Genomic DNA, 16,389 nt, shown 5'->3' with positions numbered 1-16,389 from the left:
CAGGGAATCTGTTGATGCAAGTTTCATCTGAATGATTTCACAGTCATGGAAGGTGATGGTGAAGGAGGAGTTTTCTCACAAAGTCGTAGGATGGAGGCGAAGGAGTGACTGTCCGAAATGAGGGAGGGACGTAAGGATACCAGAGGATACTACCCTTACCAGGGAGGGACGTAAGGATACCAGAGGATACTACCCTTACCAGGGAGGGACGTAAGGATACCAGAGGATACTACCCTTACCAGGGAGGGACGTAAGGATACCAGAGGATACTACCCTTACCAGGGGGGGACGTAAGGACACCAGAGGATACTACCCTTACCAGGGAGGGACGTAAGGACACCAGAGGATACTACCCTTACCAGGGAGGGACGTAAGGACACCAGAGGATACTACCCTTACCAGGGAGGGACGTGAGGACACCAGAGGATACTACCCTTACCAGGGAGGGACGTGAGGACACCAGAGGATACTACCCTTATGGGCGTAGGATGAATATTAGGATACGTCCCTGTAGACAATGGCTGAAGACGACGTCAGTGGACACACTGGTCTAAAGAGCTGCCAAATAACAGGAAACGACAAGAAATTACGATGGTAAAAATGAAAGGACGAAAATTATCTTTTAAGAGTATTACGTTAAGATTCTTTTTCTGCATTTTCTTTTTGACTTCTTTAGAAAACGGGGGACTGAGAACCACTGATGAAAAAATGTATATTAGCCAAAAAGAAAGATCAAATGCCTTATATTTGACCTTTCTGAAGGATGTATTTATTATTTCAAGAACGTATAGTTTCCCGAGATGTACAGCAATTTGAATCCCAAGCTGAAAAAAAAGAAAATTCAAAATGAAATATATGTATAGACATTATTCGTTGTATAAGTACGTTTATTCACCGTATACAGTGATGGTAGCCATAGCATAGTGATCCATTTAAATTAGATGTATACAACATTATTCATTAAAGGTCTGTATGTGGAAACATTAGAATCGCCACTGCTAATGATAATAGTAATGATGATGCAATTAGTCATTAAAGAAAAGGTTAGACCTATTAATAAAATGTTAGTTTTTTGAGGGATTTCCCAGCGAATGAAAGCCTAAAAAAGCCATTTGGGCTTTGTGAGAATTGTGCGCTGGGAACAGTCAGTGTCCAGGAAATACAACCTGTGTATGGCTGAGGGGTTGTGAGTTACGACATATACACCCGCTCGAAATATACACACAATACACCCCCCCCCCCCCCCCCCCCCCCGCGTGCTGTATAGATATGCCATGTGAATATTTGATTTGGCGGTCATTAAAATCCGCGTTACTGCCGAAATGTTTGATTTCGTGGTCACCGGAAGTGTTTGGCTTTTAGAGAGGCTATATGGCGGGAGTGGGCGTTATTTTTCCCCCCCAACCGTCGATCTATATTTTAGGTCCTGTGCACATTAATGGGTCTGATGGACACACACACACACACACACACACACACACACACACACACACACACACACACGCACACTCGCACGCACACACGTACTGCAGCAATTATAGTGTGGAGATCCACCTATCTAACGAGCCAGGGGTCGAGTCCCGGACAGGTCAGTCGGCTCACAGATCAACCTAGGTGTTCATCATCCCTCAGTCCTTTTGCCGCTGGCCGTGTAGGATGTGCATATGTAAATACATACATAATGTTAAGATATAGTGTACATAAAACGTTGAGGGACACGAACGTAAACTTCTCTTAAATAGTAATCAGAGAGATAAACACAAGATGTGTGAATTGCTTCCTCAGACTTTAAAGGTAAAATCTAATACACACACACACACACACACACACACACACACACACACACACATATATATATATATATATATATATATATATATATATATATATATATATAGATAGATAGATAGATAGATAGGTGTAAACTCTGTGTGTAAGGCATCCTGGGAAAACATTGGCTAGGCATTAGTGGCGGGATGGGGGTGAGCAGAGATAAGTTGCCACCTGCCACATACAGATGAGGTACATACCTCCACCTACATCCACCTACACCTCCCCTTACGCCTCACACCCACTGAACATATCAAGGTAGGGGGGGGGGGGGGAAACCGGTTGAACATGAGGTTATATCATTATTTCTCTCTTGCAGGGCAATGGCTTAGACCTTAAGGATAGTCTGAGTGGTTTAGGTGGTGCTGCGTGGGCCTACCCAATGTACTATCCTTACGACACGCTCGCCGCCTATCCCTTCTCTCACGGGTAAGTTCTGTGTGTGTGTGTGTGTGTGTGTGTGTGTGTGTGTGTGTGTGTGTGATTGTACATGTGGGATGGGGCGCCACCTGTCATACAATCTCGTGAATTTCTCAGATGTTTTCTTCATTCATCACAACTGTGCTTCGCATGTTCCCCTTTGGCCTTTGCCCTATTACTTTTTAAGTATTTCCAAAGTTTGGTTCCTCCCAATTTCTTGTGTCCTCAAGTTAATTGATTCCTCTTAATTTCTTTGGTGTTCCTAAGTTAATTGGTTCCTACCAGGTACCTCTGTGTTCCCAAGTTAATTGGTTCCTCCCAGTTTCTTCTGTGTCCTCAAGTTAATTGGTACTTCATAGTTTCCTCTGTGTCCTCAAGTTAAACGGTTCCTCCCAGCTTCTTCTGTGTCTTGAGGGTAATCTCTTCCATCCTGTTTCAGAGAACTGTTCCTCGTCGACATTTCAAGTCTCTTTAGGGATGTAAACAAGTGTCATCATACCTTCACATGTCTTCCAAAAGTGGGCAGGTCTGTGGCTGCTCATCTTTCCCTTTAGCTTAATTTCTCCCTGTGTTGTTCAACCACTGTTGCAGGACGTGCGACACCCCAGCAAATCTTCCCCTTACACACGCACCTTTGACCACGACGATGCAACACTCACGTATGATGGCTGGCCTCGCCCTTTTTGACCAGAGCCTTAAAGGGGAGGATGAAGGGCTAGGGCTGTGTCATCACCCACAGGGACGTACCGCTTTGTTCAATGGCCGTATCATCAAATGTTTGAATAAGGTGATTAGATTGGTGCCCCATACTCCAACGTGCGTCTAACGTATTCAGTAAATATGTTTTCAAAATCGCCTTTTTTTTTTTTTTTGGTCCACGTTCTTAAATCAGGACCGACACTCGCCAGTGTATAATTTACTTCCTTGAAAATCTTTGGTAATGCTGTGGTCTGATAGCTGTCTAGGTTCTGTGTCGACCCGCAAGTTCCTGTTGCAGCGAAACCTTTCAATTGGCCTCCTGCAAGATGATTGTGTGTGTGTGTGTGTGTGTGTGTGTGTGTGTGTGTGTGTGTGTGTGTGGTTATCTGTGTGTTCTTGTGTTTGTTTATGTGAGTTTGGTGTGTTTATATTGTTTATGTATGTTTGTTATGTTTGTTCATATGAGTTTGTGTGTGTTTATATAACTCTGCATGTGTTTGTGTGAGGATGTGTATAGGACGTATGTATATGTTTCTTCATATAATCATGTGCTTCGTAAGTGTTCTGTGGTACCTGTCTGACGCAATTACTGACAAATCTCTTTTTCTCCATAAGGATATCTTTTTTATCTTCCACGTTTGCGTCATTTCAAGACGCATAACGTTGCGATCCTCGAGCACGACGGTGCGACCCATGAACACCGACGGAGCGACCCCTCGAACACGTCAGTACGATGTCGTAACCTTCGACATAGCCCTTAAGCGCAAGTTCATAAACGCTAGGCCCTCGAACCCAAAGGTGGTACACTCGCCCTCAGAGAACTCGTACCGTCGTAACCAAGTGTCGTACCATCATCATAGTGGTCAAGGCCCATACCGTCGCGCTCGTGAGGTTACAGGTCATGAGTACACCACCATCCTCTCTCTCTCTCTCTCTCTCTCTCTCTCTCTCTCTCTCTCTCTCTCTCTCTCTCTCTCTCTCTCTCCCCACGCACCACCCGACATCAGTCCTGTCTACAGTTTTAACATTCACTATGACCTGGTCGGTTAGTCTAATCAGCTGTGAACTCCCACTCGATGACTAGATACGAAAAGGAAATTGGGGGAAGAAAAAAAAAAGATATCGTAAACTGGAACTGTAGTATACATTTCCCTTTTCATTACACGTATAGAATACACACCTCTCTCTCTCTCTCTCTCTCTCTCTCTCTCTCTCTCTCTCTCTCTCTCTCTCTCTCTCTCTCTCTCTCTCTCTCTTTCTCTCATTTCTTTTTTTTTCCTGTGGGTAAATCCCACTATAAAATAATCAACCATGCTTTTAGCCAGCCAATTCCACTCGGATTTCGGGCCTCGTTAAACTGAATATTGGAATAAAACTCGGTGCTTTGACCTAAACAGACTTGCCAGCGATATGAAATATACAGAATTAATCACATCGAAAAGTTGGGTGAAAGCTGAGCAAGGCTGCACTCTCTCTCTCTCTCTCTCTCTCTCTCTCTCTCTCTCTCTCTCTCTCTCTCTCTCTCTCTCTCTCTCTGAGCCATGCAACATTGATCACCTATTATGGCCATTTTCCTTCAACCCGACGGAGGGGAGGGGGGGCTTTTATGGATCACCTATCATGGCCATTTTCCCCTCACCCCGACGGGGGCCTTTTTGTTTTTTCCCCGGTGCGTCTTGGCGGTAATGTCATTTCTAGTGTTGAACACTATCTTGAACGTTGAACAACAAGCCCCCCTTCCTCCCTTCGTCCGTGAATGGTGATCCCCCCAGCTCTCAGGAAGTACGCCATATCCACAGGGCGGAAGGACAGGTGTCGAAGTGTTTATGTCTGTCTGTGCAGGGTCACTGCAAGACAGTTGAGGACTAGGTGTTCGTATGTTGTCTCCGGCGTGAGTGTTGCCTCTTGGGCGTGAGAGGTCGTGTGATAACGTGGATTCCACGTTTGTAATGTTGAAGACATGGTTGGTGTTCAAGGACGCCGAAGGTCTAATTACTATACAACCCCCAACCCCCCTGGGCCCTTTGCATAACCCCTTAGACCCCATGTATACAAAGAGGTCCAGTGGGTTAGTTTAACCCCCTGAATCCCCTATCCAGGAGGTTCCTGAAGCTGCAAGGACTGCGCTACAGAAAACAGCAGGGATAGGTTGGATCCCTTTGAACCAGAGAGACTTTTGCGTCAACTGACGATGCTGCAGCCTTGCTAAAGGTGACTCCTCTTTGCTCACAGTGCTACCGGATCCCGCCGGTTTACGACGCGAATGAAAAATCACCTCAAGTGGACAGTGGTCGAAAAGGAGTATAGTCTCGTTGAGAGACATCTATCTCGCTTCATAGGAGTCCATCCTCTCTCTGCTACTGAATGTAGCTCAGTCTTGGAGCTGTGAGCGCCCCTGGAAAAAGTGTCTTAGAATATATATATATATATATATATATATATATATATATATATATATATATATATATATATATATATATATATTGGAAAACAGACTTTGAATTAATCTCGGTTAAAGAACTTGGTAAATTCCTGTTGTCTGTAACTTCCTTGTCCATCGCTATGGACGCAGATGTTTTTCTTGAGTTATATAATCGACCAGACAAACGTTTTGCTTCTCGACACCAGAGAGCTGCTGCTGACGAAGGTACCGTGGGACCCGTGCGCGCCAGACGCCCCGTGGTCAGGATGTAGGATAATGGAAATGAATGGAGTGTAACTGTAGTATTGTAGCCCTGTGGTGCTACGACACTTGGATGATCCCATCGTAAGTAATACGTGAGGCCGACGACAGCAGCAGCAGGGGACTGCCAAGGTGGCAGTAACCCACAATCAAGGATTATAGCTCCAGCCTGGACGCCTAGTATTATAGAGGCGATATTTTCCGTAACGCCGTTGTCACCATGAACCCTGGCCGCGTCGTTGTCCCAGTATTGATTATAGGTAAGCTGGAGCTATATGTCTCCACGCCCGGCCGACCGTGATATACCAAGTGCCTCTCATCATTATCATGTGCGTTTGTTGCCCTAAACTGGTGTCTGCTGTCTGCCTTCCTCTAGCGGGCCGGCCTAACCTCACCACCTCCGTTCAAACTGCCCTTCTTACGCAAGCAACTAAGTCATACATGCCCTCTCTTACGCATTGTACATTTTCTTGTACATCGCTCTCGTCGTCTCTCTGGCCCTAGACTAGTGATCCAAATAAGACCATTTTCCAACGATAAATAAATATGTAAATCACCCTAAAATGTGAGACTAATAAGCCCGTCCGCAATTTATAGTCAAATTCTGACATAGCCACTTCGTCTCCCAGGCCGCCGCATAAGGCCGCCAGGGAGTTGTATACGATCACGGGGCGGGATGAGCGATTTGTGCTCTTACGCCCGGGGAGCGTTAGGGTCGTGACGCCCGTGTAGGGCGACACGCGGAATGCGCCTGTCGCATTTTGTAAAAACGCCCAAATTAAACGGTTTTCGAGAGGACTGGGGGTGCGAAAAAGCCATCGAATACATAATATATGAGAAGCCGAGAGGGGATCCTGTTGATAAAACTTTTATTCAGATTGATTCCAAATGAAGAAGAGCTACTTTTTTTTTACTCCCCCCTTTTCTCGTACCCCCTTACCCCCTTCCCTCGAGCTTTTAGCTAAGGAGAGGTGGTAGCGGCGGTGGTGGGGAGGTGAGGGTGGGGGTGAGTGTGTGTGTGTGTGTGTGTGTGTGTGTGGAGTGAGGGAGGAGACGACGACGATATAGGGGGATCAAGACACTGGAGAGTCAATAATCCAGGAGAGTCAGTGGGTGTAAGACAAACTCTCCTCCCTCCCAGAGACTTGACTCTGGCGGCGAGGGAGTGTTGCCTTAGAAATTAATGGCGAGAAAAAGACCGCTGGTTGAGAGGGGGTGGGTTCGAGATGGGAAGAGGGAGGGAGGGAAAGAGGGAAGTGTGGTTATCGTAAAAGGCGGGTGAGGCAGCCACTGGTGACAGGTTGGATGAATGGTTGGATGTAGAAGGCAGACGAGTAATAGGATGGATGAGTAGACGGATGGGGACAATCCATGCCTGATCCCCCATTCCCTACAATGAGAAATGGAATGGCGGACTGGCTGGACGCTTAAAAAGATAGGTTGTAGTTATATTGATACCAGGAAGGGGAAAGGATGTGTATTGATGCCTAGAGCAGGATGGGTTGTAGTTATATTGATACCAGGAAGGGCTAAAGGATGTGTATTGATGCCTAGAGCAGGATGGGTTGTAGTTAATTGATACCAGGAAGGGGTAAAGGATGTGTATTGATGCCTGGTGCAGGATAGTGTAGCTGTGCTGATGTCTCTTCGTGGGTGTTGTTGTATGGATGTGTTGTGGTCAACATAGGTAGGTAGCAGGCTTCATGATCTAGGCTCCCTGCCATGGTATAAAGTCTCATTTCTAAAGTAAAGGTAATGTTTTTTGAGCCAGATATTCTTTTCTTATTGTCAATTTCGTAAGAACGTTTTTTCTGTGGATATCTAGACCTGAATCTTTTACTGTGAATGGTTTTCGAGCACTATTTCTTCTTTTTTTTGAGAGTATTTTGAATGTAATGTTTCTAGGAAGACTGCTAATGTTAGCTGGAGCAAAAGGTGATTCACACTGCAGTTCTGAGCTGGTGTCCACCTGTTAAGGTAGTGGAGCGGGTACAGTGTTCCACCCCCTTAAGACCAACGCGTTGGATGGCTTTATGTCTGAGGAAGAAGACTGGATTCTGTCGCAGTCGAAGACATAGAAGACTGAGAACATTTCTGATGCAAATGAACGGATCGATTTATATATATTTGTGGTGATTATTTGTGTGTTATAGGATGATGGTTTTACACCCGTGGGGTTTTTACCACAAGTGTTGCCCCGTCTGTCAACTTTTTACATACACCCATCCTTGATTCATGCCCTTATGTCTACACACACACACACACACACACACACACACACACACACACACACACACACACATATACTCCTCAGCTTACATCAAGGTGTGTATGTGCGTGGTTTAGTGTTTATAAATGAATATGTAAATGTTTATGTGCCAGCGTGTGTATAAATAAACACACACACACACACACACACACACACACACACACACACACACACACACACACACACACACACACACACATACACACACACACACATATTGCATATTCAGTATTTGTCGTATCAGATTACACCGTGAATTCAAAAGCAAATTTTGGATAAGGTCATTTGAATTCACCTATTTCAACACGCACCAAAAAAACACGCGCGCATTAACTGTAAACACTAACATTTAATTTAATCTCAAAATACCTTTCACCTGCAATGCTCCCCCAATCCCGCATCCCAATCTGTGTAGCCGGGAACTGGCTGTCAGATTAACTAGCCAATCATGAGTAATTAACGCGCTTTGTCCCCCGGATCGGCCAATGAATACCAAACACGCGCTGCATCGTGATTGGTCCACAGAGTCATATTTTGAACCAATAGCAGTTGAGTCTCAATGTGTTGATCGGGAAAAGCACCGGATGAGAGTATGTTTCGGTTCCTGCTGTTTGCTTGTTCACCAGACCCAGAGGTTTGCTGAACACAGCGAGATGTTCAAAACACTACGACACACACGTTTGTTAGGACGTTCAGAGGAGGGGGGGGGGGGGTTGTCAATTAGGCATTTCGTTAGCATCATTAAGGGGCTTTGTCTGTGGACCAGCCCAAAGCCCCTTTAAGCCGAGGGGGTCACAAGCCCACTAATGTCAACACCAGGGGGGAGGCCAAGGCACCTAGTGGCGAGGAGGGAGAGGCGCAAAGGAGGGGGGAGGAACACCTACACCAGGAGGAGAGAGAGAGAGAGAGAGAGAGAGGTGTAAGTAGGGAGAGCTTGCATGGTCGTGAAGATGGTACAGAAGTGATGGCCTTAGCTTTTAGCTGATGGAAGGGGTGCAGTAGTTGCCAGGGCGCGTCCTGTATGTGTGTGTGTGTGTGTGTGTGTGTGTGTGTGTGTGTGTGTGTGTTAGAGGGGAGGGTGCAGCACCTACATGGTCCGCGAGACCATAAAAGGGTGTACACTCAATACACGGCGGACGACACAGGCGTCAGGACCAGCACGGATACACCCTCTTCCCCTGAATGGTTATTTCCGAAGCCTCGACGTCCATTGGTTGTGTGTGTGTGTGGTAGGGTCGCCATGTCCCACAGCTGCGGCAGGAGGCAGGGTAAAGCCATCCCGGTAGGGATTTTACAGTCATGGTGTCTTTTGTGTGTGTGTGTGTGTGTGTGTGTGTGACAGGATGGTAGGCAGGGCCCCCTTTCTCCGTCATAGCTCCGTCAGGAGGGAGGGTAATGCTATAGAAGGAAGGGGGTGTTATGGTCCTGATGTCCGACTATGTGGCAGGGGAGGCATGACCCATCCTCCCTCACAGGGTCATACGCTGAGGGCGGGAAGGTTTTACAGTCCTAGATAGCTCCGTGATCTAACATTACCATCGTAGTGTTACAACACACCTGCTGTTACGTCTCTGGCTACGTCACTGGTGACGGGTTAATGACCTATCTCACCTGTCATGTGACATCAGTAATAGTCTTGTATGCTCCTCGGTGTGGAGAATAGCATGTCCTGTATTGTATGTTACATTAACTTATGGGATGGAGAAGATTGATCTAAACCTTGGTAAAGTTTGGAAACCATCATCTGTATCCCTTTGATGGTACGAGGATACGAGCCTTGAACACGACGGTACGGTCCTTGACCACAATGGTACTGTCCTCTGAGCACGACGGTACGGTCCCCTGAGCACGACGGTACGGTCCCCTGAGCACGATGGTACGGTCCTCAATCACAACGGTACTGTCCCCTGTGCACGACGGTACGGTCCCCTGAGCACGATGGTACGGTCCTCAATCACAACGGTACTGTCCCCTGAGCACGACGGTACGGTCCCTGTGCGCGCCAGCGTCATAACCTGGTGATCAACGAAGATGGACTTTTATATCGACCATACAAATTCTTCAACTTTTGCCTATTGCCAACACGCACAGTAACAAGAGTCATTTCCTTCTATTCATCCGTCAACCTGGTACCATAAAACTACTCCTTTACATCGTTTCTGACACGTGAATGACTTAGTAAATACAGCGACGTAGGCAAATGTGATTCATTGTAGTTGTGTTTTTATCTGTATACATGTAGGTCTGCTGTGTTGGTTGAGGACATTTGTAGTGGTGTCCTCGCGTGTGTAGTTGTACTTCCGTGAATCTGGTGATATGCACACATCTGTTCTCTCATCATCTGTGTGCAGGTGTATGTGACCCTGATTGTGTACACCTATACAAACTTGTGTATATCTTTTTTTTATGTTATGTTAGCTGATAGGCCCTAATCAAGGCCATCCCATTGTAGGTGTATACCCTAGCCTGAGCCAGGTACCCATTTTATCGACCAACCCTAGAGGTTGATGAACAGCTGAGTTGACTGTGGACCGACTGCCGCAACTAGGATGCGAACCTTTGCGCTCGACCCTGGGCGGCCCGTGAATGCGTCACGGTGAGGAACGCTACCGGGTACGCCACGGGGGTCTACATGGTAATATGAACTTGTGGTTGTGTATATATTCATACATTAAGCTTTTTCTAGCCACAGCTGTGTGTATGTATCGTTTGTACGTATATGTGTGTACGTCTATGAATACGTGTGCAATTGGTTGTATGAACGTATGATTGTGTTTGGGTCTTCTGTATGTGTAGATGTGCATACTGTTGTATACATCATGCACGTCTCGCTATGGTACCTCTGTTCACCTTAGTTTACCTGTATAATGTATACCAGTGACTTTCACTGTAACCTGTGTACCGTTAACTCAGTACCTGCGTATGTACCTATCAACTCTGTCCCTGTGTATCACTGGGTTTGTGTGCCTGTGGCGAGGATCAGCCACATTGGAAAATATTAAAAAATTCGTCACTATTGTGTAACTTTTCCTATGGTTTTTGAATAATAGATTTACATTACACACCTCTTGTTGTGGGGCGTGTTAACATGATTTTACACTTTGAATACTGATGATGATTTAACCATTAACCAGTACAGGTATTTACTGGTCTTTGAATGGTAGTGTGGAAATGGCCCGATCGCTCAGTTCATCCATCGCATATCACCTCAAATCTCTGTTTTGTCATCCAGTCCTCAAACTTGGGCTTGATTTAGCTGCCGTAATTCTCAAGTCAAGAGATTTCTGTGCTACGTGGTGATGCGCTGTAATATTTGGTTATTTGATACATATTTCGGTATATACTCCCTGAATGTTTGTTGTTTTTCTTATTAGCTGAGACGGCACGGGCAGCTGAGGCCGTAATCAAGGCCATCCCATTAATGATATATGTATATATATACACCCGAGCCTGAGCCAGGTACCCATTTTATCGACCAACCCCTTAGGGATGGATGAAGAGCTGGGTCGACTGTGGACCGACTGCCGTAATTAGGATTCGAACCTATGCGCTCGACCTTGGGCGGCCCGTGGTTGAGTCACTACACCACATTACCTCATGATAGCAATGTTTACCTCTGACATCAGCCTTTCCAGGCGCTCATGAACAATGTAGGCATTTTGGTAATCAGTCACCTTTACCATCTGCCGTTTTCCTCACCCGCAGGTACGGGATGGCCTTCGACGCGGCCCGCAGGAAGAACGCCACCCGGGAGACGACGGCGACGCTGAAGGCGTGGCTGAACGAGCACAAGAAGAACCCGTACCCGACCAAGGGCGAGAAGATCATGCTGGCCATCATCACCAAGATGACCCTCACACAGGTGAGCACCCACCTACCCACCCACCTTCCTCCTGCTGGGGACGTGGCACTCGGGGAGATGGAAGTGACCCTGGGATCTCTCTCTCTCTCTCTCTCTCTCTCTCTCTCTCTCTCTCTCTCTCTCTCTCTCTCTCTCTCTCTCTCTGCAGCGGTTTGGTTGTTATGCGTAATTATCGTTAAGGGCGACAACCTGAGTAGTTAGGCCTTATTCTAAAAAAAAAAAAGAAAAAGAGAATTCACCTTGACTCGTTAAGATCCATTTTACCTTGTTTTCTTAAGTCCCCGGAGATGAAAGTGCTATCCCAATCACAGTTTTCCCTTCTATCAGATCAAGTGCAATTTTGTCCCTTTCGCTATCAGCCACCAACCATCGCCCCGTTCCCACCACCTCCGCTCTCAGAAACGGTGAAAGAAAACGGACGATGGTCTGAGTTGTAGGTCGTTCCCCAACTATAAAATGTCTCAATAAACGCAGTTATTTCCTGCAGATCCATTGTATTTCCTGTTAATGACCCTCACTCTAAGCCTGGGATTGGAATCGCATTATGGCTGATTTTATCATGAGGATATGAGCATTGTTTGCGTTAATGATGGATCTACCAGGGCTCGTGAGGGCGCCATCTTGCTAATTAACAGCCCCGAGTTACCTCAGACAACCAGGCTGAGGGTAGATCAGTACACACACCCGCCACCAGAACCAGTTCATCTCTCAAAACATAAAACGAGAAAGATAATTTTCTTTTTTTTTTCGTATGTTTAGAATACAAATGTGATTGATTCATCTTGTATGAAGTTTATGTTTAGGACTCAAATGTGATTGATTCGTCGTGTATGAAGTTTATGTTTAGGATCCAAATGTGATTGATTCGTCGTGCATAAAGTACTCTATACTATAAAAACGACCCCGACAGTCGTTGTTTTGACTTTATCTGACGTGGTTATAAACGCCTTGATAGTTAGGGCATAGACCCCTCATTTCTCTCTGAGATTTAGAATATAGAAGACCTTGTCATTTGGTCTACCCTCTTGACTTCGAACACATTCATTTCCTCTTCCTTCATTCTCGCTCTCTTGGTTCTCCTACTTTCGTCTTTATTCATCTGTTCCTCTGTTATCTAAGGTATTTCATCCTCTCGCACTCCCTGTATGTCGTGTCTATACCACCTCCTATATATATATATATATATATATATATATATATATATATATATATATATATATATATATATATATATATGTGTGTGTGTGTGTGTGTGTGTGTGTGTGTGTTTGTGTGTGTGTGTGTGTGTGTGTGTATAATGTCGTTTCTCAGTCTATTAATCCTCACTAACGACACCTGCAGATTTGACCAGAGCCAATCACCTAATGTGACTGGCTGATCCCATAAGATTCCTCCGTAAAGTTATACAACAGTATGCCCCTGACACCTGCCTGCTGCACGGTCTTTACAGCACGGCGTGCAGCAGCAGCAGAAGCAGCAGCCCTGCTGTTGTTGTAACCCTGGGTTCCGCTCTGCAGCTGTGCTGATAACGTTTGCACTGCTCCTTCTGGTGAAGGCCAATGTATGCCGTTTCCTACTGGACGAGGCGGGTATCCTACTCCCACAGCGAGCAGGTGATCAGCTGGCCCAAGCTTGTGGTCACCAGCTGTGAGGATCCTCCAGCCAGTAGCACCAGTTAAGTCCCAGCTGGCTGATGATGGTAGTACACCGTACTGCCCCTTGGGAGAAGCCTTAGCGTCTTATCCAGTCCCGGTGGCCGAGAGAAACCTCAGATTCCCGAAAGCGAGACACAGTCTCTGGGGGTCCTTAAAGGAAGCAGGGTTGAACCTCCTTGAAGAACGCCAGTCACCCCACCGCCTCCTGCCTCATGCGATCGCGATGTGTGATCACAGGTCATCTATACGTGGGAGAGATGACATAGTGCACAGGTCATATATATATATATATATATATATATATATATATATATATATATATATATATATATGTAGAGGAGATGACATAATTATAAGTTCTATTATTCCCCGTTTGATGTGTTGTTGTGTATAGCTTCGACATCTGTTGCTGTTTTGATGCAGTCATATCATATAAGATTTACTCCAAGTTTTCGCTACGTATGTCTTCCTATTCTCTCTCTCTCTCTCTCTCTCTCTCTCTCTCTCTCTCTCTCTCTCTCTCTCTCTCTCTCTCTCTCTCTCTCTCTCTCCCCCTATCCCTCCTTCCTACCGTCGTCACCAACCACCAACAATCTCTCCCTCCCTCCGCCAGGTGTCGACGTGGTTCGCCAACGCACGTCGGCGGCTGAAGAAGGAGAACAAGATGACGTGGGAACCGCGCAACAAGACGGACGACGACGACGACGAAGACGACGACAAGGAGGAGGATCCTAACGATGGTGAGAAGACAAAAGGTAAAGGGTTACCCTCGACGACCCGTATTACCTGCATGGTTTTGTTCTTCTCTCGTATGACCTGTTACTCTCTCCTGTGTGTGTGACTCCACCCGTGAGACTCGAACCCGCGAGACGCGCGTGGTCTGAAACATGACCGACGGTGGAAGTAAATATGGGCTGTGGTTGTGTACTTTTGTGCATATATTCTTGAAGTGTGTATGTGTGTGTGTGCGTGTATGTACGTTTATGCATATATTTATGTGTGTGTGTGTGTGTAACAGATGAGTTTTCATGTCGATATATTTTTTCTAATCTTTTTTGAGGTCTGATCAGGTCTAGATATTATCTATTTACATGTTGCTCTACCTCGTCGTAGGTCATAAAAATATTGTTATCTTGAGATAGAATCTTCAATCTGTCATTATAGAATATCTTGAGGTTAATCAGTCGTCCCTGAGACTATTTCTAAGTTGGGGGAAAGTACTGCTCTGTGTTTGTACATGGACAGTCTGAGGGATGTAGTGTACATGCTGATAACCGGAGGGGTATTGGTATACAGCTTGATATTAGGCATGAGGGTACAATCATAGGTAGCAATAGTGTATCAAATACATCTCCAGTTCCACCTGACAGTGGTAACAGTGCGAGTGAAAAGTCATCATTAGCGAGGCTTCACCATCGTACGTGGATGTGTAAAACGAGTATACACAGCATCGCCGAGGTTGTATAGAAGCTTCATTTACAAAGGATCCAGCAGCTACATAAACTAGCTATATATATATATATATATATATATATATATATATATATATATATATATATATATATATATGCATAGACGTGTCTCATCCAAGACCACTCACATGGCGTCAAAACCAAAAAGGCTGTTGCCATTCTAACTTCCAGGAATTCCACCATCCTAGAACCCTGTGTTTGAAGGCCTCGAGAACCGAGCAGACTCGAGTAATACAAATCACCTCATTTAGCCAGGCCGACGTTGTAGCAGCAAGTAGGTGGACGGGCCCCGGACCTGACCACGTATCACCTAACATCAATAATACCTTCCAGCACACAAGGATCGTGAAAACCTTTTAACCTATCGTCAGTATGTATGTAGAGGCTTATCAGGCAGGCAACCTCCTCCTCCTCCTCCTCCTCCTGGTACACAGAGCCGGCCGGCATCGCCACACCTCCGTCCAACGTTACCAGCACCTCGCGGACGCTCCTCTTATCGTGCCGAGTCCATAGCCCAGGGAAGAGGGGGTAGGAGATAAAAATGACAGACAGATTTTGTGTAACTCGACCTCGAGTGTCGGTTACAGGCCTTGCGAACCTCAAGCTGAGGGACGGTGGCTGGCTGGCAGGCTCACGACCATACCAAACTGGACTGCTGGCTGGTTGGCTACGTCGTCCCTCTCTCTCTCTCTCTCTCTCTCTCTCTCTCTCTCTCTCTCTCTCTCTCTCTCTCTCTCTCTCTCTCTCTCTCTCTCTCAGTCACCAGGTCCCTCATGACGTCCTGCGGACGGATGAGTTGTGTGCATTTCCTTGGGACATTTTCCCGCGAAATGTTATTCCTTCGAAGGACACCAATATGAACAGGATGTTCTTGGCTCTGTGGTCTGTAGGAGGCATGGGTAGGATGATGTGTATGTCATCCTGCAGAAGGCGTTGACGAGGGTGCGCCGGGCGAGGCGATGGGGTTCAAACGGTAAAGTCCAGTTGTGGCCTGGCCTCGCCAACCCCCTACCTGTACACACACACTCCTCCTCCCCCAACAGAAGGAGGAGGAGCAGCAGCAGCGTCGGCGGGTGGGCGTCCGTCACCACCATCCACACCCTTGCTCTGGTCATGTTAATCACCTATTTCATCTAACCACATTTCTCACACGGTAATCCGACCGTATTTTCCCCACTGTCGTCAGACGAGTGTGACTGGCTCGTCCTCCCCCCCTTCTTCTTTTTTTTTTTTTTTCATTTCACTGCTTGACCTTCGCTGTGTGTCACTGTAACAGTTGACAAACCGCATTATCATATTTTTCGTTACTACCCCCCCCCCCCCTTCCCCCCTCCCCTCCCCTCCCCCGGGATTATAAATTGATTAGATTCACCATTCCCCCCCCCCTCCCTCTCCCCATCCCCCTAAGGATTATGAATTGATTAGATTTTGGGATGCATTTTTCTTTCTTAATCGTATATCATCATAGCGTCAGATCATATTTTCATAGGATTGATATT

The 16,389-nt window shown here is 46.2% G+C and overlaps 1 protein-coding gene across 4 annotated transcripts in view; it reads left to right on the top strand.

Annotated features, from left to right (window-relative positions):
* The window catches only part of LOC139759163 (uncharacterized), a 350,907-nt gene that overhangs the window by 302,340 nt on the left and 32,178 nt on the right, over nt 1–16,389 (top strand). For 3 of the 4 annotated variants that reach the window (XM_071681208.1, XM_071681207.1, XM_071681206.1), the window contains 3 exons: nt 2,150–2,259; nt 11,607–11,763; nt 14,032–14,173. In XM_071681208.1, the coding sequence (XP_071537309.1) occupies nt 2,150–2,259; nt 11,607–11,763; nt 14,032–14,173 (409 nt within the window). The remainder of the gene's footprint in view (nt 1–2,149; nt 2,260–11,606; nt 11,764–14,031; nt 14,174–16,389) is intronic. The other variant, XM_071681209.1, reaches the window with a different exon arrangement.

The sequence above is a fragment of the Panulirus ornatus genome, chromosome 32 (genome assembly GCF_036320965.1).
Source record: "Panulirus ornatus isolate Po-2019 chromosome 32, ASM3632096v1, whole genome shotgun sequence".
Lineage (NCBI taxonomy): Eukaryota > Metazoa > Arthropoda > Malacostraca > Decapoda > Palinuridae > Panulirus > Panulirus ornatus.
This window is presented reverse-complemented; position numbering and strand designations above follow the sequence as displayed.